At 40.0% G+C, this 22,880-nt stretch overlaps 1 protein-coding gene across 4 annotated transcripts in view; it reads right to left on the bottom strand.

The window, feature by feature from the left end:
* Window positions 1–22,880, bottom strand: part of CPNE5 (copine 5) — a 188,706-nt gene that overhangs the window by 36,570 nt on the left and 129,256 nt on the right. For all 4 annotated transcript variants that reach the window (XM_031964965.1, XM_031964966.1, XM_031964967.1 and 1 more), the window contains one exon: window positions 17,981–18,022. In XM_031964965.1, coding sequence (XP_031820825.1) covers window positions 17,981–18,022 — 42 coding nt within the window. The remainder of the gene's footprint in view (window positions 1–17,980; window positions 18,023–22,880) is intronic.

The following is a 22,880-nucleotide window of genomic DNA, read 5'->3' as shown; positions in this document are numbered from 1 at the left end:
GGTTACATGTACACAGATAAATAATGTGCTTGTGTGCCTCTGTGAGAGAAAAACATTTTAACAGATAAGAGGGAGACAGAGAAAAAGGAAAGAGACAGAGACACAGAGAGACAGAGACAGAGTATAGACTGTTGACAGTGATCTGTCCACACAGATGAGCTGCTGTTCTACAATTTATAGCCAGAGATGCCTGGGGGTCCTGGGAAGTTAAGAACTGTGACCAGGGTTGAACAGCCAATACACATCAGAGGCTTGCTTTGAACCTACGTCATCCTAGATGGCACATAGATACGTTTGCCTCCTTGTCATTTGAAGCAGCTGGATGGATCTGAAGTCAAGAAGACTAGAATACAAGTCCAGCCCCAGACACATACTAGCTGTGGAATCTGAGGCAAGCCATTTAAATGCTATCAGTCTCTGTTTCTTCATCTATAAAATGGGGATAATCCTAATCCCTCCCTCCAGGGTTATTCTAAAGATTGTTGTTTAACTTTTAAATTTTTTCATGGCGAAAATACTGGAGTGCTTTGCCATTTCCTTCTCTAGCTCATTTTACAGATGAGGAACGGAGGCAAAAAAGCCATTAAGTGACTTGTCCAGGATCACACAGCTAGTAAGTATCGGAGGCTGAATTTGAATTCAGGTCGTCCTGATTCCAGGTCTGGTGTTCTATCCATTAGCTGCCCTATTCTAAGGATAAAATGAGATATTGGTAAAGTGTTCTGCAAACCTTAAATCTCTATACAAATCCTGGCTGTTACTATTGCCATTATCATTGATGTTATTATTATTCCAGCTCCCAGGCCTGTCCTCTGCCACACCTGAATCTGATTTGTGGATCCCAGTAGATAACAAGACTTACACTAGCTCACTGGGTTGTTATGAAGAAAGTAGGCTATAAACCTCAAAGGTCTCTATAAACATGAGCTATTGCTTCGTAACCTTGGTGAGGTCTCTTCTGACTCTACCTCTATGATCCCGTCCACTTTATTGCCTTTGTAGCAAGCTTCCCTATGACTCTCCTTGGCCACGCTTTGCATCCCAATGGCTCCAGAGAGCTGACCTGGATGTGTCGGGCTGAGAAGTCATTTGGTGGGGAGGGGAGTGGGGGAAAGGCCTTCTTGAAGGCCTCAGACACTGACTCTGCTAAATGTTGACCTCACTGGATGATTCAGAAGAGCTCTAAGGATCATTGATTTAAAGCTGGAAAGGTGAGCAGAGACTTTCTAACCCAACTTCCTTATTTCCTAAGTGAGGAAAGGCCCTGATGAGACAGGGAAGCAGTTACAAAGCTGTGACTCACAGCCAGGTTCTCTAACCCCAAAATCTCTAACCCTTTCTTCAGTGAGCAACCATGTAGGTGGGTAATTAAAGATTTCCTGCTTCAGTCTGTCTCCTTAATTAGGTCCCTTCTTCTCCCTGAGTACTTAGGCAGCTCATGGATGGAGTGCCAGTACTGGAGTCCCCAGACTGGCTGTGTGATCCTGGTCAAGTCTCTTAACCTTATCTGCCTCAGTTTCCCCACTATAAGATGAGCAGGAGAAGGAAATGACAAACCATTTCAGTATCTGTGCCAAGAAAATCCAAAATGGGGTGAGGAAGACTCAGACGCGACTAAATGACTCAACAACAAAAACTGGTTTTCGATCCTTTCAAAATAATTCGTTTTTATCTAATGCTTTAGGGCAGATAGATGGCATCACGGATAGAAGGCTGGGCCTAAAGTCAGGAAGACTCATCTTCATGAGTCCAAATCTGGCCCCAGACATTTAAGAGCTGTGTGACCCTGAGTGAGTCACTTACCCATGTCTGCCTCAGTTTCCTCATCTGTAAAATGGGCTGGAGAAGGAAATGGCAAACCACTGCAGTGTCTTTGCCAAGAGAACCAGAGTCAGATATGAGTGAAAAACAACTGGACCTCCACAGCAACTTCTCTCATTTCTCTATCAGCCTACATACAATACTAACTACATGCCTAGCACCACAACTGGACAGATATGATATGGCTGCTGCCTTTGAGAGCTAGTGGCCATAGTCAACACTCAGATGAGAAGGCAATTGTGTTGAGAAAAGACCACTGGGATTCTAGTCCCAACTCTCTTAGTTATTATCTGAATGACACTGGACAAGACTCCTCAGTCACATGGCCCCAAGTTCCTCTTCTATACTATGGACATAAAAGACTGGTACCACTTGTGATTTGGAGCTGGGGAGGGGGCCCTAGTGACCATCTAGTGCAACTCCATCATTTCTTATGGATGAGGAAATTCAGGCATAGAAAGAATTAGACTTTTGCCCAAGATAGTGAGTAGTGGAGCCAGGGTTCAAACCAACGAGGTCACTTTCCTGACTCCAAATCCAGAGCTCTTCTCATTATATCATAGGGCCTCTCTACATATTTAGTCTTAGTTTTTTGCAAAATGTAAATGGAGCTTTCTTGTCAGAGATGTCACAGTGATTGGCCATTTCCTTCCCAGCTCATTTTACAGATGAGGAAACTGAGACAAACCAAGTAGGGTGATTTGTTAAGATGAGTCTTCTTAACATTAGATTTAGCCTTTTACCCATGATGCCATCTATTTGCTAAAGCACTTAGATAAAAATGACTTATTTTGAAAGGATCAAAACGCAATTTTTGTGCTTGAGTCATTTTAGCCATGTCTGACTCTTCATGACCTATTTTGGGGTTTTCTTGGAAAAGATATTGGAGGGGTTTTCTATTCCTTCTCCAGCTCATTTTACAGATGAGGAAACTGAGGCAGACAAGGTTGAGTCAAAAAGCAACTATAAAATAAGTATAAAAATTCACTTTCATAAATTTTATTAAATTCATGACGGGTACAAAACACTATAGCAGATACTGGATAAATTTAGAGTGAACATTAGAATGAAAAGCTCCCTGCCCTCATGAAGCTTATAGTCTAAACTCAATCCCAATTTAATTCAATCTCCTGCCTGCTCCATATTCTCAGTAGTTCTGCTCACCCTGGGATGACTCTGGCCCTGGGGCCTGCTCCCCTGATTGGTGAATCTCTGGCTGAGAGAGGTATTTCTTGAGCAGCCTGAGCCATAGTCCTTCAATCCCCGTTCTATTTAGTCCAGAATTGCTCCATTTCCTCAGTAGTTTTGCCTCCATTTGGGTATTCTCTCCCACTCCCACTTTCTAGCTCCCCTATTAAAATGTTTAGAGTTGGGACCAACTTGCTTTTTTATATTTTGTATTTGTATACCCAAGCATATAGGAAGTTAATATTATCTCTTATTCTCTCTCTGTCTCTGTTTCTTTCTGTCTTTTTTTTTCTTTCTCTCTGTCTCTGTCTCTGTTTCTTTTTTCCCTTTCCCTCTCTTTGTCTCTGTCTGTCCATCTGTCTGTCTCTCTCCCCCCTCTCATCTCTTTTTTTCTCTCTCTGTCTCTGTTTCTTTCTGTCTTTTTTTCTTTTTCTCTCTGTCTCTGTCTCTCCTGTCTCTGTGTGTTTCTCTTTTTCCCTTTCCCTCTCTCTGTCTCTCTCCCCCCTCTCATCTCTCTCTGTCTCTGTTTCTTTCTGCTGCCCTACTTTTGTTTCCTCAATCTTCTCTCTGAATAGACATTATAAAAATGGATACACAGTTAGGCATCCTGAGGGGATGAAGAGAAAAACTAAGTGATAAGAGGCAGCCTGAAATAATGGATGAAAGGCCAGTCTTGGAGTCGGGATGCCAGTCCCATCTCTGATACATACTAAGTGTGAAATTCTATCGAGTCTTTTCTCTGTGGTCCAGACAACTCTTTATCATAAAATTTTTTTTAAAAGCTGCAAAGCACATACCAATTTGCATTGGTAATGGGTAGTCCCAGAATTTCCTATGCAATTGAAATCTCAGGTCTGGTTTTAAAAAAAAGAGAAGAGAAGGGGCATTCTGTGGAATGTATAAAGATACGGGGAGAAAAACAAGCAAATTATATGAAGGGCCCCCTCAGCGCTGAGAGTTAGCGTTGGTGGGGGAAATAAGGTCAGTGAGGTAAAAAGGGAGGAAAATGGAGTTAGGCTGAGGAATTTTGGATTTGATGCAATAGATAATAACGAATCACTGAAGTCCTGTCTTCTCACTTCCCTATCAGCTTCTCAGCATTGACTACATGCCCAGTATGGGATTGGGCAGATAGGATACAGTTTCTGCCTTGAGAGCTTTACATGTATAACAAATAGGAGGAAACAACTAGGAAAGGTGAAGATTATTGTCAAGAGGAGAGACTAGCAGCAGAGAGGCCGGTTAGGGGGATGTTGTCGCCGGAGGTGAAATGATAAAGTCACATGGCTTGTTTTAACAAGTAGGCCAGGTAATCCTAGACTCTCAGAACTGGAAGGGACTCATGTCACTCACTTCCCAGGCTTCTGAGATTTAGAACTCCACTTCAAAAGCCTTTAGTTCTTCTGTTTTAGAGAAGAGGAAACTGAAGCTCAGGAAATCAATGATTTGCCAAAATAACAACTTCAGAGAGAAAATTTGAATAGAGGTCCCCATACTCCATTGAAAACACTCTTTCCTCTTTCCAGCTCACATTCCCAACAAGTGGTCAGTGATCCTTTGTTCTAAGCTATCTAGTGATGTGGTCAAAGGTATGCTGGTAAGTATTTAACAATCAGCTCTCTCTTCAACTCCTGTTGAAGGACTTTTCCCAGCTCTCTATCCACAAAGCAACACTGACTCTTTCTGATATTTATTGCTTTCTAAAGCTGGAGTGGGCTTCCAGGGGAATGAGAGACAGAGTTTGCATCCAAGGGTGTGTGGGAGCTGGCGCAAACTGGTTTGTGAGAGCCAGTTGTTAATTTTGCTGTGTGACTATTCACACCTCCAAAATTGGCAAAGGCTGCAAATCCGGGCTGGATTTATTGTCTTGTTTATTGGGTAGACTTAAGGAAGTAATGAGGAAAATGCTAATAAGGTAGACTTTTCTTCTTCTTCTGGAGAGGAATGACTGTGGACAGCTTTTAAGTTTAATCTTTTAAGTAATGAAAAAAATGTTAATAAGGTAGACTTTTTTTCTTCTTCTTCTGGACAGGAATAACTATGGACAGCTTTTAAATTTAATCTACCTTATTTTCCTCCATTACTTTCTTAAGTCTAGTCTATAAACAAGACAATAAATCCAGCCTTGATTTGCAGCTTTTGCCAATTTTAGAAGTGTGAATAGTCACACTATAAATTTAACAACTGGCTCTCACAAACCAGTTTGAGCTGGCTCCAACACATTCTTGGATGCTCCCTCTTTATATCCCATTCCACTGGAAGTTCACTAGTTTTAAAAAGCAATAACTGTCAGGAAGAGGGTCAATGTTGCATTGTGAGTAGAGACATGGTTCAAGTCTCATCTTTGATAAATACAGATATGTGACCTGAGCAAGTTCCCCAGGCAGTTAAGACTATAAATTGCAGAAATAGTAGGGGAATTGCCTCCCTGCACCAATGGTCAAATCAAAAGTTTTAGGAAACTTTTACTTATATGGAATAGAAATCTCGCTTTCTGCATCTTAGAATCATAGAACTTGAACGTTGTAAAGGACTTTAGAAGTTATCCATTACAGTCTTGTCTAGACTAGTCCCCTCCCTTCCTCATCTTCTCTTAATATCCAAGCCTACTGTGATCAAGCTTGTCCAGACTCTTCACCCTTCATGCTTAGATGAGTACAGTCTGCTCCTGTAATCCCAACTGGAATCTCATCTACCACTTTGGGTCCACAAATGCAGAGACCCAACAGCTCAGCCCACAGAGGTATTCCCTATGCTGGTGGACTACATAGAGCACTATAGAAGTCCCAATGCCCAGGTGATCCACCATGTGAGGACAGGCCTACAATCCACGGTGGCTTGCCAATCCAGCCCTCAGTCTGTGACATGGGAGGCGGATGGAGAGGAACAGGGCTCCAATTTCATTCACAGCAATGGTCACCTAAGGGTTCAGGGATCCTAGGGGCTCACCACTTTCAGAATATCACTCTGAATTAGGTCCTAGTACTGTCTTCTGGACCAAGTAGAACAAATAAATCTTTTCCACATGAACCAACATTTTAATGGATTAATAATAATGATGGTATATTAATATAATGCCTAGGTGATGTAGGAGATAGAGGACCAGGTCTGCTTTGCTCAAAGAGCTTTGATGTGGTCATGCCGTGCTGAGTGGTCCTGGGCCAGTGTCTCCTAAGTCTCACAATCGATTACAAAGTTTACAAAGGAAGATGTATTCAAATCTAGCTTCAGACAAACTATGCAATCCTAGGTGATCATTTAATTCTTGTTTGCCTCAATTTCCTTTTCTATAGAATGTGTCTACCTCACAATATTCTTCTTGGGATCAAATGAGATAATAGCTGTAAAATGTTAGCACAGGACCTGGCACTATGATAAGTACTATATAATGGTTTTTGTTGCTGTTCAGACTTTTCAGTCATATCCAACTCTTCTTCACCCCAGTGTGGATTTTTTTTTTAAGCAAAGATTCTTGAGTGGTTTGCCATTTTCTTTTCCAGTCCATTTTATAGGTGAGAAAACTGAGGCAAACAGGGTTAAGTCACACAGTCAGTAAATGTCTGAAGCCAGATTTGAATACATGAAGATAATTCTTTTTGACTCCAAGACCAGCACTCCATCCACTGTACCACCTAGCTGCCCTATATGATGTTAGTTACTGAGCAAAGCAGAATTAAATTAGCTCATAAGAAACACAAAATGTGTAAAATTAGAGCATCCACCCCAAATGTTCATATGGATTATATGTGGCTGACTTGTTGGCGGAGCATTCTGAGCTGATCAGCCACAGTTGTGCACACTGCAATTCGAATCTAATATAGTGGTGTGATTTTGATTCTCTTTGAGAACAAAGGACAACAACCGACTAGTTATTATCATTATTATTATTGTTATTAAGCATTTTAAGATTTGTAAAAAGCTTTACAAATATCTCATTTTATATTCACAACAATCCCGAGAAGTAGATGCTATTATTATGAGTGTAGGAATTCACTGCAGGACATATTGAAACTCATTTGTAGTTTATGGTTACTGGGCAATTTTTGTCCTTGTTTCCTCATGGATCCAACAGAGGAGAGGTTCTCAGCTGGTCTAAGATGGAAATAATGGAACTTGCCTTTGGTCTCTGCTTCTGGGGAAGTCTGGACTTAGCAAATCACTTGAGTTTGGGAGCTCTGAGAAAATAAAAATAAGTGATTTTCTACAGTAAGTCTAGCATGGATATGAGAAACATTCTCTTCCCTCGGGGAGAAGAAAGTCACCAGGTTCTCTATAGCAAATTGCCCAGGTCAGAAAATCTGAGTAGATTAAAGTTTCTGTACCAACCAGAATTGGGATCAGTCTAATCAGTAGCTGGTATATGTCCAACTTGGGCAAGATAGGGAGAACCATTGCAAAAACAAAACAAAACATGGGCTCTGTGAATTTACTTTAAAATTTACTATTTCAATATAATTGGTGTTCCTTCTATCTTATTTTCTTTATATTTTTCCCCTTATAATTCTATCTTATTTTTTTCATTTGAACACATTATTCTGAGAGAGGGTATATAGGCTTAATAGACTGTCTTGGGGATCCAGGACACAAAAAGATGGTTAATATGGAAAAAAGAACTATGGAGACTGAACGTATATCAAAGCATAGCTTTTTCACCTTTGTTTTCTTTCTTGTGTTTTTTTTTCACTATTCCCCTGATTTTTCTTGTACAACATGACAAATATGGGAATACGTCTACAAACACTGCACATATTTAACCTATTTCAGATTGCTTGTTGTTTTGGGAAGGGAGAGAAAAATCTGTAACACTGAGTCTTACAAAAAAATCAGTGTTGAAAACTATCTTTACAAATATTTGGAAAAATAAAATACTATTGAAGGAAAAAAAAGAATATAAACTCCTTGAGGCTGGAGACAACTGATTTGTTTATATTTGCATATCTAGAATTTAGCACAGTGCCCATTCTTAAATGTCCTGCTAGCTAGTTCATCACTGGAAATCTCCCACACTCTACTTACTCACATGTTCCCTCCATTGGTCTTTGGTTACTTGTTATTTAAGAGTCTTTAGGGTCAAGTCAAGCCAACAAGAACTTATTAAGTGCCTACCAGGTACTAAACACAATGCTAAGTGCTAGGTATACAAAAGGTGAAAACCAGTCCCCACTCTCAGAGCTTTCAATCTAATGGTAAACAACTATGTCCACACAAGATGCAGACTAGATAGAGCAGGAAGCCTCTCGGGAAGAAGGCTCTAGCATTAGGAAGGATCGGCAAAGGCTTTTTGCACAAGGTGGGGCTGTGGTGTTCTAGCATTCATCACCACACAGCATCCTAAAACCCTGATTTTATAAAGACGGGTTTTTGTGCTGGGCGGCCACTTGGGATCATTAAAAGCACTTCACAATTTTCCAAATGAAATTCAGCCTACTCTCTTTTTTCTATTCAGTTCTGGGGCCCGGCTCATCATCCATCCACCTGCAGTGCCTGGCCTACATAGACAGTATTACGGATTCCTTCACACGATAGGCATCCAGCTGCATGTCCTAGTCTGGACAATAAGCATTTTATATCCATTCGGGTTTTTCTATATGCATTGAAAAGCTGATTTCTTTTTGAATAATCATAGTTTCATAGATCTCAAGCTGAAAGGGGAAAGAGGAAAGAAAGAAAAGGAAGCAAGAATTTTTTAAGCTCCCACTATGTGTCTGCTATTATGCTGAGTACTTTTACAAATATTATTTCATTTGGTCCTCATAATAACTCTGAAAGGTGGTTGTTATTAGTATTCCCATTTCACAGATGGGGAAACTGAGGCCAAAAGAGACTAAAGGATTTTCCCTCCCTTTCCCCTTCTCATTTCTGCCTTTTGGCTTCCTTTAACTCTACTCAACTATCACTTTTGGCAGTAAGTCTTTCCCATCTTTTCTTAATGTCCTCATCTATCCCCATCCTCTAGTCCCTTACTCTCCCTAGTCATTTACTCTCTATATTGTTTGTACATTGTTTATGCATTGTCTCCTTTATTAGACTGTGAGTTTTTTGAGAAAAAAACTATTTTTTACTTTTCTTTGCATTCCCAGTACTTAGCTAAGAGCCTAGCACACAATAAGCGCTTAATAGATTGACTAATATTTACACAATATTTTGAGATTTGCAAAATATTTTACAAACTGTACCTCTTTTAGTCTCACAACTATCTTGTGAGGTAAATACCAATATTATTCTCCTTTTATTGATAAGAAAACCGAGTTTCAGAGAAGCTAAATTATTTGTCCAGGATCACATAGCTAATAAATAGCTGAGACGAGACTTAAACCCAGCTTTTCCTGACTCCAAGTCTGGGATTCTATCCACTTAGCCATACTGTAGGTATAGGCAGTCTCTTAGAAAAAATATTACTCTCTCCCAGAAAAAATAGATGTTCCAAAAGTGAAAGAAGAAACCCTCCAAAAGAAGATGGCAGCAACTTTTTGAAGATGGAGCCCAGCAAAAAAATGGCAGCCTCTCATTGCCAGAGAAGTGGTGTCCTAGGATAGCTTCACTAACCTACAGAGATGCTCAGCATGTATCAGTGAGATATAATAAGCTTTTGAGAAACTGATCCAAGGAAGCAATGAGAAGTGTTTCAGCTGGGAGATGGATCCCTGAGAACTTAAGATATTTGAGAGCATATCTTCTACTGGCAGCATGGAAATCTGAGATATTGTGTTCCTTTGCCTAGGAGAAATTTTTTCTTTTTAATCAGTGTGCTATTCTGTTTAATTAAATGTCATTTTCTTTGAAATAACATGTCAACTGGTTTGGTTTGGGGAGAGAAATGAATATTTCTATCTTATATTAATAAACAATATTGGAGCTGGGGAGAATCCAGAGTCTTTTTCCTTACTATTTCCTTATTCAAATAAATGCCTGTAGGTTATTCAGCCAGTTCTTGGGAAGGACATTGCTGCATAGATAAGATTGGCCAAATCCTCTGGGTACCTGCTTCTCACTCCACGCAACTAGATCACCTTACAAGGAGAATCTAATCTCGGTGGGATTTGTGGTCCACCATCATCATTCACTGTTCACTGATTAAGTGAAGGAGAGATGCTTTTGTAAATCCCCTTGTAAAAGCCCCGAGGTAGGACTTGAGTTTCCATCCATTATGACATGACCAGAATTATGTACTCAGCCTTCATTAGAATAGGTCCACCTCTCATTATGACATTCATTCTTTCATTAATTATTAACCAATCAGAGTTGATTCCCATTTGTCAGGAATACCCACTGTTCCAAGGGCATATAGGTTAGGATGCTTCCATAAAGAGTCTTGGTTTACAAGAGAAAGCCATAATTAATAAAATGATTAATTACCCAGAAATTCTGTCTCTTGCATTTTTATATGTTATACTGGTGTTCAAAGATACATAGTAGTAGAGGTTCTGAGCTGTGATTTTGATGAGTGCTATAATTCTTGGCTTAGCTTTCAAGAAGCTATGTTAAGAGCACACCCAGGTGACACATGGATCTCATGAAGATTTCCAACATGAATTTCCTCTGTATGTACTCATTTTGATCCAGACATTCTTCCCAGTTTCCTTATGTAAAAGTTTCTTTTCTACTTCTGGGTGTAGTATACTGGAAGTTGAAGTGTTAAGAAAACCTTAGTTCTATATTTATTTTAGTTTAGTAGTAGTAGCTCTGTATTCATAAGTGAAGAAAACAAAATGTAAGATAGGAATGTTGGCAAATCTGTTCTCTTTTCTGACTGTTATCCTGATGGTCTCATTTACTGATGCTCTTAGAATGATATAATTTGTATGAGTTTCATGTCTGCTTTCATTCTGCAGATTTGTTTTCACCACGATGGCTATTTTCTAAAGCAGTACAACTTATAATCTTCTATCATCACTCTATGTAGTATTTAACAAATGAGCATATTTTTTAACTGTGGGCAGCTGGGTGGTGCAGTAACTAGAGTACCAGACCTGGAATCAGGAAGTCTTCTTTTCCTGAGTTTAAAGCTAGCCTCAAACATATACTGACTGTGTGACTCTGAACAAATCACTTTACCCCGTCTGCCTCACTTTCCTCATCAATATAATGAGCTGGAGAAGGAAATGGCAAGCCACTTTCGTATCTTTGCCAAGAAATCCCCAAATGAGGTGACAATGAGTCGAAATGACTGAACAAAAATAAAAATATTTTTAACTGGTACTCTCCTTGATTGTTATATCTCTGCTCAGCAAGAAAATCAAGTGTTTGCTGATGAAGGGAATTCCTAATCTCTCCGGGTCTCCTCATTGTGAGAATTGCTTTATAGTAGCTGAACTATATTAGAAAGTGATTATCCTAATTTATATTTTAATATATTTAACATCTACTGGTCATCCTGCCATCTGGGGGAGGGGGTGGGGGGTAAGAGGTGAAAAATTGGAACAAGAGGTTTGGCAATTGTTAATGCTGTAAAGTTACTCATACATATAACCTGTAAATAAAAGGCTATTAAATAAAAAAAAAGTGATTATCATCAAAATCAGTATCTTTACTTTTTCCATATTCCTTTTTTTTTTTTTTGGAGGGAGGCATTGCTGGAACAGGTAAGTGTGATTGTATTGAGGATCTTTTTTTTTTCATCTTTTCTTCTAATTTAAGAGTTCTTAGCCTATTTTATATTGTGCATCCCTTGGACATTCTGGTGAAACCTACAGACCCATTTTCAGAACAATTTTTTAAGTGTATAAAATATTCATAGAATTACAAAGGACATTACTTATACTGAAATAGTTATCAATCTGAAATTAACTATGACCTTTGATCTCACAAACATATGCACATATCTACCTGATTCTGCTATAATTCAGTGATCAGATAATAATCCATCAGTAACTAGGTAAATCAGTTGTTTCCCTAGAAAATGGCCCCTGGAAATCTCTTTACCCTAAAAGCTCACTCTACTCTTTGACACATTGAAGGTAACTTCTGCCCATGGGGCCTCTCCTTTTGATTGGCTGATTCCTCCTAGAATCTCTGGAGAGCATCCAGGTCAAACAGGCCTTCATACCTTTCCAAGCTGAACTCTTAAGGACTATCTTTACAATACTTCAGTGCATCATCTCCTGTCCCCTTTCTCCCTTATATTCTTACACTCCTTTTTAGCTTCCCTAAATGTACTGCCTCCTTTGTTTAGAATGTAAGCTTCTTAAGGGCAGGGATATCTCACAGGATTTGTTGTGAGGATCGGAAAAAATATATTCATAAAGTACTTGGCATATAAAAGGTATTTTTTCAAAAGATTTGTTTAAAAATTTTTTAAATTTATTTCTTGCATCTAGCAGAATTACTAGCACATAGTAGGCACTGAATAAATGCTTGTCAATTGTTCAATGACTTGATCATTCTAATTACCTGCAATTCCTTTTTTTGTTTTCTGCTTTTATAGATATGGAGAAATTCACATCAACATGGTTGATTTCTTTCAACAGTATTTTAATTCATTGGTCAATGAACAATAGACAAAGATTTCACATTTATCACAAAAACTATAAAGCTAATATTTCTGGCTTTAATTCTCATTTTGGGCTATTCTTAGTGCACTCTGTCTCTTTTTTCTGCTTTTTCACCCTTCTCAGTATGGAAATGAAAGGGGGACCCACAGGACTGAAAAGGCTTTTTATTCAGTTCCTCCCCTAAGTCTTTCCTTCTCCAGAATAAACATTCCCCGTTATTCATGAGGCATAGTTTCCAGTTCTCTAGTCATCTAATTGCCCCCTCTGTATGTGTTCTAGTTTGCCAATGTCCTTACTATCATGTGATAGTGAATTAGGGCAGAGTAGGAAAGAATTAGAACCTTCTTGTTCTGGTATTATGATTGAAGAAATATGTCCAGATAATAATAATAATGTTAATGTTAATTATACGATATTAATACTGAATGAGTTGATATTAATTATATTATGTTAATATAATTATTATATATAATATAATAAATATATATAATAAAAACAATGGTATTAATATCTATTGCATTGTATTACTATTAACAATGACCATATTAGTGTTAACATTGAATAATATTAACATTGAATAATATTAACATATTATATTAACATTGAAACCAACATTGATGTTAATTATGTCATGTTAATATTAATAACAACAGTTTTGATATTAATTATATTATGCTAACATTAATGATAGCAGTGTTCATTGTCATTATATTGTGTTGCTATTAACAATGACCATGAGCATTAATAACAGTGTTGATGTTAATTAAATGTTAAGATTAATAACAAGTGTTGATACTAATTATATTTATGTTAACTAATGTTAACATAAATTAAAAACAACTAGCACTTATATAGCATTTTAAGGTTTGTAAAATCCTTGTCAAATATTACTTCATCCTCATAACAACCCTAGGAAGTAGGTTCTATTTTGCACCTCTATTGAGACAGAGGTGAAGTGACTTGCCCAGGATCACACAACTAATAAATGGCTGAGGCTGGATTTGAACTTAGGTTTTCCTGACTCCAGGCCCAAATGTGAGCTAATTATAGTTTATTTATTACAGCTCAAGAGAAATTTTTAACTTTTTCTTTGGAATTGCCTTTGAAGCCTGCAATCAATTCAATTCATTCATTCATTCATTTCTTCAACAAGCAGCCCTCTGCTCCTCCATATCACATTGCCTCTTTCCCATCACTTAAACTTGACAATCCAAAATTCAAGTATAAACGCACATTAAGTCCCTGCTTTGTACCAGACCCTGTGCTAGATGTGGAGGATATGAATGTAGCATCTGTATTGCTATGGGGGTGAGAAGATGACCAGAGTGAACAGTTGGGTGTTTTTTTTAAAACATGTAGGTTTATGTGTTCTTGGAGATTTGTGGGACAGAAGAGCTGGAAGGAGAGAATTCATGTGTTCATTTCCCATTCTGGGGGCTTGCAGTTAGGTAAAGGTCAAACAGAGAGCCTGAGCATCTGCTCTCCCTCAACCTGTTCTTCCATTTCTTGGTCCCATGCCTGTCAAATAGTAAATGCTGAAGAAATGCTTGTTGATCAAGTGTCTGATTTCGACAGGCCACTGCTGCTGCCACTCTGACTTTTGCTAGACAGATGGAAGAGGAGCCCCAGAACGGAGAATGTCAGCCCTAGCTCCTTTCTTCCAAAAATCTCCCAAAAAAAAACATTCTCAGAAATCTAAGTTCAAAAAACATCACCAAGAGAACTCTGGAAGGATGTCTACTTAGGTCTCTTGTCTCCATAGCAACAGCTGCTAGACAAGGGCCAAATAATAATAATAATAATAATAAATGAACTACTATATGTCATCCAAGGGCTTATATTCTATCAGACAAACAGTACCAATAATGTAATTCAGTAAAGCCTTTTAAAGCAAATTTTGTCTTCAAGGCTCATTCTTCTGAATACCTTCAATGATGCTGTACCTTCTTTCCATAAAAGAGGAATTCGATTTTGAAATCTGCAAAAGTTATTTGGAGTCAAGTCTGTGCCTGAAGTGGATGAATACTATTTCAGGTTAGAAAAAAATGATGTGTTGTGATAAAGTAACAGGAAAAATTATTTTATGGGGGCTTCAAGGTGAACCTGAAGATAAGTTACAAAGAAAATTCTGAAAATGTTTGGGTAAGAGTAACATCACATGACCTCCCAATTAAGTTATTCTTAATGGGGCAACATAAATCAATTAGTGCCTCATTAATTAAACATAATTAAGCAACTATTACAGGTCAGACACCTCAACTAGGCAAAGAAACAAAAATAAAAATTCCTGCACTGAGGGAGTTTGCATTCTAGTGGGGGGAATACCATTCTCTCCTCCTTGAAAATGATGAGGTTTGTATTCCTTTGATTCCAGGTGGTGATGAGGTTAGTGGCAATGAGAGAATTGTTAAAATCCCCTCTAGGTTCAAAGTGAAAGAATTCACTTATTCCCAAAATATTATTGGCAAAATGAAAGCTTATTGTTAGTTAGAAACCAGTTTGCTAAGAGACTGACTTCTATAGTGGCAAAGTCCTATTAGGGAAATGGAGTCTGGCACTGAGGAGAGAATGTTTTCTCAGTGGGCAGAGAGTCCTAGCAGCTGAACAAGCTACTTTAGGCTTTCTACAAGGAGTGAGTTTAAGGAAACCTGTTATATGGGGTAGCTCTTGGTGGGGAGGAAGGGGGCTGGACAGCCTGAGTTGATCAGACCAAGATTTCTCAATTGAATGAGAATTTAGAATTTCAAAAAGATCAATGGAAGTTTATTTGCCCTTGAATAGTGTTGCTTTTCTCATCTTGGGAGGATGGGCCCTCTCTCTGGACTTCTTGGAGCCTGGGAAATCCTGATCTCTCAGATCAAAAAGGGGGCACAATTTAAAAGGAACAGTTTCAGTAAAGGGAACAGTTTCTCTCCCACTTCAATACTATCTTTTAAGTTTTCAGGACATCACTCTTTCCTAGTTCTCCTCTCTATGAGTGCTCCTTCTCAATCTCCTTTGCTGGATCCTCTTTCAGATCATGCTCTCTAAGGGTAGAGTTTCAGGTTTTGTTGGAGCCATTTTCTCTATATATACTACTTGACCTGGTGTTCTCATCAGTTTCCATCATGAATTACCATCATTATGTTGATTCTACCTTTCTCGCCCAAATTCTCTACTGAATCTCCAAATTTGGATTTCTAATTGTTTTTCCTACATTTCAAAATGGATCTCCAGTAGACGTCTTCCTTCCTTCATAACTTATACACACACACACACACACACACACAAACACACACACACACACAAATACACACTCTTACAGGTTTTTTTTACTTCCCAATATGTCCTCTCTTATCTAATGGCCCTGGCCTCCTGGCCGTTCCACAACACACCCCATCTATTAGCTCCTGCCCTCTTTCTGTCTCCCCTCCCTGAAAATTTGTCCCTTTTCCAAACCACCTGAGGACTTCCTTAGCTTTCTATCTAAAATTCCTTCATTTACTGGAAACCTTCCCCAAACCCTCTTAATTCTAGTGTTTTCCCATTTTAAATTATTTCCTATTTATCCTGCATATAGCTCACTTCATATATATATATATATATATATATATATATATATATATATATATATTTGTTAGCAAGTTTTCTTCCCTATTAGATTGGAAGCTTTTTAAGGGCATCTTTTTGTATCCCCAATCTTAGCACAGTGACTGGTACACAGTATATAATTAATAAATGTTTATTGATTAATAAAAAATATAATACATATAAAATCAATAGAGGCAGCTAGACAGTATATGGAAGTTGTTGTTATTGTTCAGTCATGACCAATTCTTCATGGCCACATTTGGGGTTTTCTTGGCAAAGATATTGGAGTAGTTTGCCATTTCCTTCTCCAGATCACTGACAGATGAGGAAACTGAGACAAACAGGGTAAAGTGACTTGCATAGACTCACACAGCCAGTGCCTATTTCAATTTAGATTTGAACTCCTGACTCTAGGCTCAGCACTCTATCCATCGCACCCAGCAGCTTCAATGACTCCATCCTGCTGTCCACTACCAAGTGTCCTACCTGCCCAGCCCTACCACTTGCCTCCCACCCTTCACTCTGTTCTACTTTAACAGTTTCTCATCCCTCCTGATCTCTGCCTCTTCTTTTTCAGACCTGAACATCATCCCTTCTCTACTAGATGATGAATAACTAATCCAGGGGTCCTCAAACTTTTTAAATAGGGGGCCAGTTCACTGTCCTTCAGACTGTTGGAGGGCCGGACTATAGTAAAAACAAAAACTTTGTTTTGTGGGCCTTTAAATAAAGAAACTTCATAGCCCTGGGTGAGGGGGATAATCGTTCTCAGCTGCCGCATCTGGCCCTCGGGCCGTAGTTTGAGGACCCCTGAACTAATCTGAGGAATTAATCCAGAGACACAGAATCCTGGATCTGATCTGGAGGGGTTCTCCAAAGTCATTTAAATCAATCTCATTTTAAAGATGAGGAAACTGAGACACAGAGGTGACATGACTTGTCCAAGATTGCACAAGTATGAGAAAAAGCCTCAAAGATATATGAATCCGGATCATCTGGCTCCAGAACTGCGACTATTTTCAGTGTTCTGGACTGAATTATAGGCTTATACGATGGCATTTATAACTAGAAGGAGTCTCAGAGGTCATCTAGACCAATTTATTTTTATAGAAGATGAACTGAGCTCCAGAATGGTTGGGTTTTTTTCCCCTCTGCAAAAGGTCCCTTCCAGAGACACCCAGGTCTCACAGTGAAAACCACATTGCTGTGCTTTATTGTTCAGTCACATCCAATTCTTTGTGACTCTGCAGACCATAGCACACCACTAATTATGCATGGAGTTTTCTTGGCAAAAATACTTGGATGGCTTGCCATTTTCTTCTTCTAGTGGATTAAAGCAAACAAAGGGTAAATGACTTGCCCAGCATCACACAGACAGTAAGTATTTGAGGCTGGATTTGAATTCAGCTCCAGGCCTAACACTCTATCTACTGTACTTAGCTGCCTATAAGGTAAACAGAGGTTAAGTGACTTAGTGTCTAAGTGTCTAAGGCTGAATTTGAACTTGGGGCTTCCTGATTCCTAGCATTCTGTCCACTGAGCCACCTACCTGCTCCATTATCATGCTTCTTAGGAAACAATGGCTTAAGATGTTAATTTTCCTTGTGAAATATCTGCATTTAACAAAATTCCTCCCTTGTCTAAAAAAGTAGGACATTTCAAGCACTATAGTCAAAAATGCTGATAGATGCATGGAAACAGGGAGATTTTTTTAAATAATTCTAAAAATCACACCCCTTTGTAGCCTGGATCTGCTGTGCTCATGGACAGGTGACTGTGACAGATAACCAACATACCAACCAGGAACCTTGGCCCCTCTGTTGTCCTATTTCCTCCCACTGAGACTGACAGGTCATTCTTTCTAGCTTTCCATGATGCTCTGTGTTCTTGAGTTCAGTGATTCTACTTACCTGCCATCCCGATCCCAGTCATACACCTCCACCTTGATGGTCCTGTAAGGCAAAAATCCCCAATTACTGTGTGTTTTCAAGACTTAAACCTAACACCATTCCCCCCCCCCCCCCCTTACCAGAAGATATGTAAAATCACTGATCTGAGCATCAAAAGACTTAACTTCAAATCTTATTTGTGACCTTTAATAGCCGATTGACTCAACCTCAAACCCCGAGCTTTTAAATCATTTTGCAGTCTTTGACATTGTTGTTAAGCCATTTTACATAGGTGTTACATAGATTAGCTTTTTCCTCTCACTTCACACTTCATTTTGCATCTTGTGAGTTGGCTACTTATCACTTGTGAAGATATGTGTTGGAGTGGAACCAGATTTGGTCTGGGAATCCAAAGATTTGAGATTATTCAACAAGATAATGTTTGCAAAGCACTAGATGATCATGAACTCTTATGATCAGCAATTAATTATAGGATCAGGCTGATCAACTATGATAGACTTAGCTCTTCTTAGCAATTCAGTGATCCAAGACAATTCCAATAAACTTTGGCTGGAAAATGGCACTACACATAGAGAGAGAACTACAGAGACTGAATGCAAATTGAAGCATACTATTCTCAGCTTTTTTCCCTTTTTTCCCTTACAGTTTTTCCCTTTTGTTCTGATTTTTCTATCCCAACATAATTCACAGGGAAATATGTTTTAAATGAATGTGCACTTATAACCTACGAAAATTAAATTAAAAATTTAAAAATTATAGGATTAGGAATCTAAAGCCACTTGTTCAGTTTTGTCCTCTTCCTGACCCAGTCTGGAGTTTTCTTGGCAAAGATGCTAAAGGAATTTGCCATTTCCTTCTCCAGCTCATTGGACAGATGAGGAAACTGAGTTAAGTGGCTGTCCCAAGGTCACTCAGATAGAAAGTGTCTGAGAATATATTTGAACTCAGGTATTCCTGACTCCAAACCCAGTGCTCTGACCACTGTTAACACCTAGTTGCCCCATAATATTTAACACCATTGATCATTTCTTCCTACTAGGTATTCTCTCCAATGTGGGCTCTTGTGATTCTGGTTCTCCTCCTTCCTATGTGATTACTCTTTCTCACTCTTCTTTTCTAGATCTGAATTCTTGTCACAACCCTACCTGTGAGTGTCTCCCAAAGCTCAGTCCTGGGTCCTCTTTTACTCTCACTTAGTGATCTCAAGTTCCCAGAAGTTCAATTATCTTATCTATATCTACCTACTGGTTTACACATATATGTGTGTGTACATGAAGTATTTATACATATAAATGTTTGTGAATAAATTCAATTAACTCCCAGATCTCAATAACCTGTTTCTCTCCTGACCTTCATTTGCAGATCTCCAACTACTCACTTAAATCTGTTTGCCTCAGTTAAACGTCAGTTTCTTTAACTGAAAATTAATATAACGATAGTCTTTTCCCTGAAAGATTGTTGTAAGGATCAAATGAGATCACATCTATAAAGCACTTTGCACATAATAGGTGTTTAATAAATGCTTGCTCCCTCTTCTTTTTCTTTTGCTTTACTGTAAGCTCCTTGGGAGGCAAGAGCAGTTTCATTTTTGTATCTGTTATTTCTAGTGCCTAAGCAAAGTGCCCAGAATATAGTAGATATTTAATAAAATATTTGTTGAATTAAATTGAAAGAAAATGATTTCAGTTTTACTGAGGGCAAAGCCTGCTTAGTTATTTTAGGTAACTGGTGAAGTAGAATGAGGTGGGTTGGTTTGTTTCATTTATTAGGGCCTGATGCTCCAACTAATAATTGAATTGAATTGATTCAGTCTGGCTAGTTGTTGGAACTGCTAGGGTTCTGTGAATGGGAATTGTTCCTGGACTAGAACTTCAATAGTGATTGGGGCAGGCCTCTGGAATCCTTGGATAATGTCACTTAATTCTGTTTGTCTCAGTTTCCTCATCTATAAAACAAATAGGAGAAAGAAATGGCAAACAACTCTAGTATCTTTGCCAAGAAAATCCCAAAGAGTAGGATGTGACTGAAAAATGACTGAACAACAAAAAATGGTACTATTGCTATTACTACTCCCTGGAAAGTATAACAATATGTCCAAAACAGAACCTGCTATCTTTCCCCTCCTCTCAAACTTCCCTTTAAGAGGACCACCAACTTCTCTGGCTCCCAGGTTTGCAATAGGAATGTAATTTCCAACTTCTCACTCTCATGCATCCCACATTAACCATTGGTTGCCAATTCATGTCATTTCCACCTTCACAATATCTTTTATATGTGTCCCACAGCTATCACCTCTCATCTGTTAATAAACAATAGCCTTCTAGCTAATCTCCCAGCCTCTGGTCTTTTCCCATTCTAACCCATTTTTCACACATTGTTCTGTCAAGTGATTCTCTTCCAGTATAGCACTTTGCTACAACTCTCCTCAATAAACTCCATAGCATCCTTTTATCAAATAAAAAGTTCTGTTTGCCATTTAAGGTTTTTCACACCTGGCCCCACCTTACCTTTCCAGTTTTCTCCTCTAGCCACTCTGGGATTCAATGCTACTAACTCTGCTTTCTTCCAACAAGATACTCCACCTCCCTGACTCTGAGCATTTCACCTCTTGACATCTGTGACTTCTTTCAAGACTCAACTCAAACCTTCTAGGAGAAGCCTTTGGGCCCCTCAGGCCCCTGAGTCTTTCCCCCTGGAATATTTTCCTTCTTGGCTATGTAGTGTTTGTACATGAAGTCTCCCTCATTACTATGTAAATTTTGTGAGGCTGGGGACTATTGCTGTGGTTCTCTCTCCCTTTGTATCCTTAGCACAATACCTACTTTAATAAATGCTTGTTGACTGTGTATCAAAATAGACAATGATACTGTACAACTTCCAAGGCTCATAGAAAGGAAAAAGCCTTGGTACAGAGGGGAACCTGGTCTCGGCCGAGCAGCACACATCCCTAGGGAGAAGGGTGGGACCATCAGCAAGACCAGGAGCAGTTTTGGCAGGGAAATGCGCGCATCTGTCTCTAAAAAACAAAAACAAAACCCAAACAGCCCAAGTTGAGGCCTTTAAATTTTTTTTTTGTAATTGCCCAAGGGACAGCTAGTGACAAGGCCTTTGAGAAGGAAGCTGGAATCCATTCCTGAAATGCACAATGAGGAAGGAAGATGGGGTGGGGGAGAACCCAGTGTTCACAGCCCATTGATGGGGTAGGGATTCCAAGGGAAACAGGACTCTCAGAGAGTGACAGATTTCCCAAGGGCAGAGAGCTTATGTTCTAGTTTCTCCTTGAGTAAGTAGATAACTAGATCCCTGAGAAATGTACAGGAAGAGGGGGAATTTCAGGAATGGGGATCCTGAGATTCTTAGGGGCAGGAATATAAGAGAGAGCACGTATTACTATTATTTTTTTTTAACTCTAAAAATAAATGGAGGATTAGAAGTCACATAGCTTGAATTTGACCCAAGCCCAGGATTTGAACTTGTAGTGAGGTGACTCCAATGACACAGGGTAAGGGGGGGAGGTAGATGAATTGGGGATTTGAAGGGGAATTTTAGAGTTTAGAGGCCTGGGGAATTTAGAGATATGAGAGAAAGGGGAATTCTGGTTTCTTCGAGATGGGGTTCCCAGAGATTCCAGAGAAGGGGACCCCCTGGGCAGGGATCCTCTACTTTCCCATCACACACACACATACACAATAAACACACACAACCAAAAACTTGCCAGGCTGGCACCGGGAGTGAGTTTGTAATTATCTTTACGTTTTAGCCTCCGCTGCTTTAATTAGTCTGTTTTGACTCCATGCATGGGGCTCTGCATTTGGAGACCATTTTATTTTTAGCCGGCGTTTCCATGGCAACAGGCAGAGCTGGGGAGAGCCAGGCAGATTGAAAGGCAGACCCAGCCCACCCCCTCCCTTGGGATAGTTTGGGTTTCCATTTTAACCCTTTATGTTTCTCGTCTGGCGCCAGGGGCCATCAGGATTAATGAGGGAGGGAAAGGAGAGGCCCATTTGGACAGAGGCCAGAGAAAGAAAGGTGGGGGAGGAGGGCATGGAAGGAAGGAGGCCAAGGAGGGGGGGAGAGGTCCCAAGAGGAAGAGGCTGGTGGGGGGAAGGGAGAGAGAGGAGGGGGAATAAGAGAAGTTGGGGGGAAGGCAAAAAAGGAGAGGTCATGGTGGGGGAAGGGAAGAGAAATGAGGTCTGGGATGGAGAGAAGGGGGAAAAGACCGGGTTCAGAAGAGGGAGGGAAAAAGAAAAAGGGAGAAAGTAGGGAAGAGAAGGTTGGAAAGGGCCTGGGAAGGGGAGGGGGCGATGTCTGGGAATGGAACCCCTCCTGTTACAACTAAGGAACTGGAGGCTCAGCGAGTTAGCCAAGCATGGCACCGGGAATAAATGTCGGAGGGAGGATTCGAACCCCGGTTTTCCTGCAGCAGGAGCCTCTTCCCGATGCTATTCAGGGAAGGAACCCGGAGGGACGGGAGCAAGAGCAGGAAGGGGAAGGAAGGCACGTGTGGGTACTGCCAGGCTGGGGCCCCAGAGAGGCTGCCCTGCCAGGACCCGGCGACCGTTAGACTCGGTTCTTCTCGCACCCAGAAGTCGTCCGCTCCGGGACCTGGCCTTTGCGAGCTGGCCCAGCCACAGAGCTGTGGGTGCCCAGTTTGTACTGGTGACTGACGGGCAGCTGCCCCTCTGAAAGTGGCCAGGCCCGGAAGGGGGGCGAGAAGCTGTCCAGGGCCGGCCCTTCCCTCCCCACCCGTGCCCTTCAGCCAGATGCGGGACCTGGTGTCCGAGCCCTCCCGGGGACCTGATTCTTCTCCTGACATCTCCGTTTGCCAACTGGGTGTTGGCAGAGCAGCGGTCACTGTTAGAGACCATCCTTTTGGGCCATGGATACATCGTAGAGAGAA

Source organism: Sarcophilus harrisii, chromosome 4 (assembly GCF_902635505.1).
Source record: "Sarcophilus harrisii chromosome 4, mSarHar1.11, whole genome shotgun sequence".
Taxonomy (NCBI): domain Eukaryota; kingdom Metazoa; phylum Chordata; class Mammalia; order Dasyuromorphia; family Dasyuridae; genus Sarcophilus; species Sarcophilus harrisii.
This window is presented reverse-complemented; position numbering and strand designations above follow the sequence as displayed.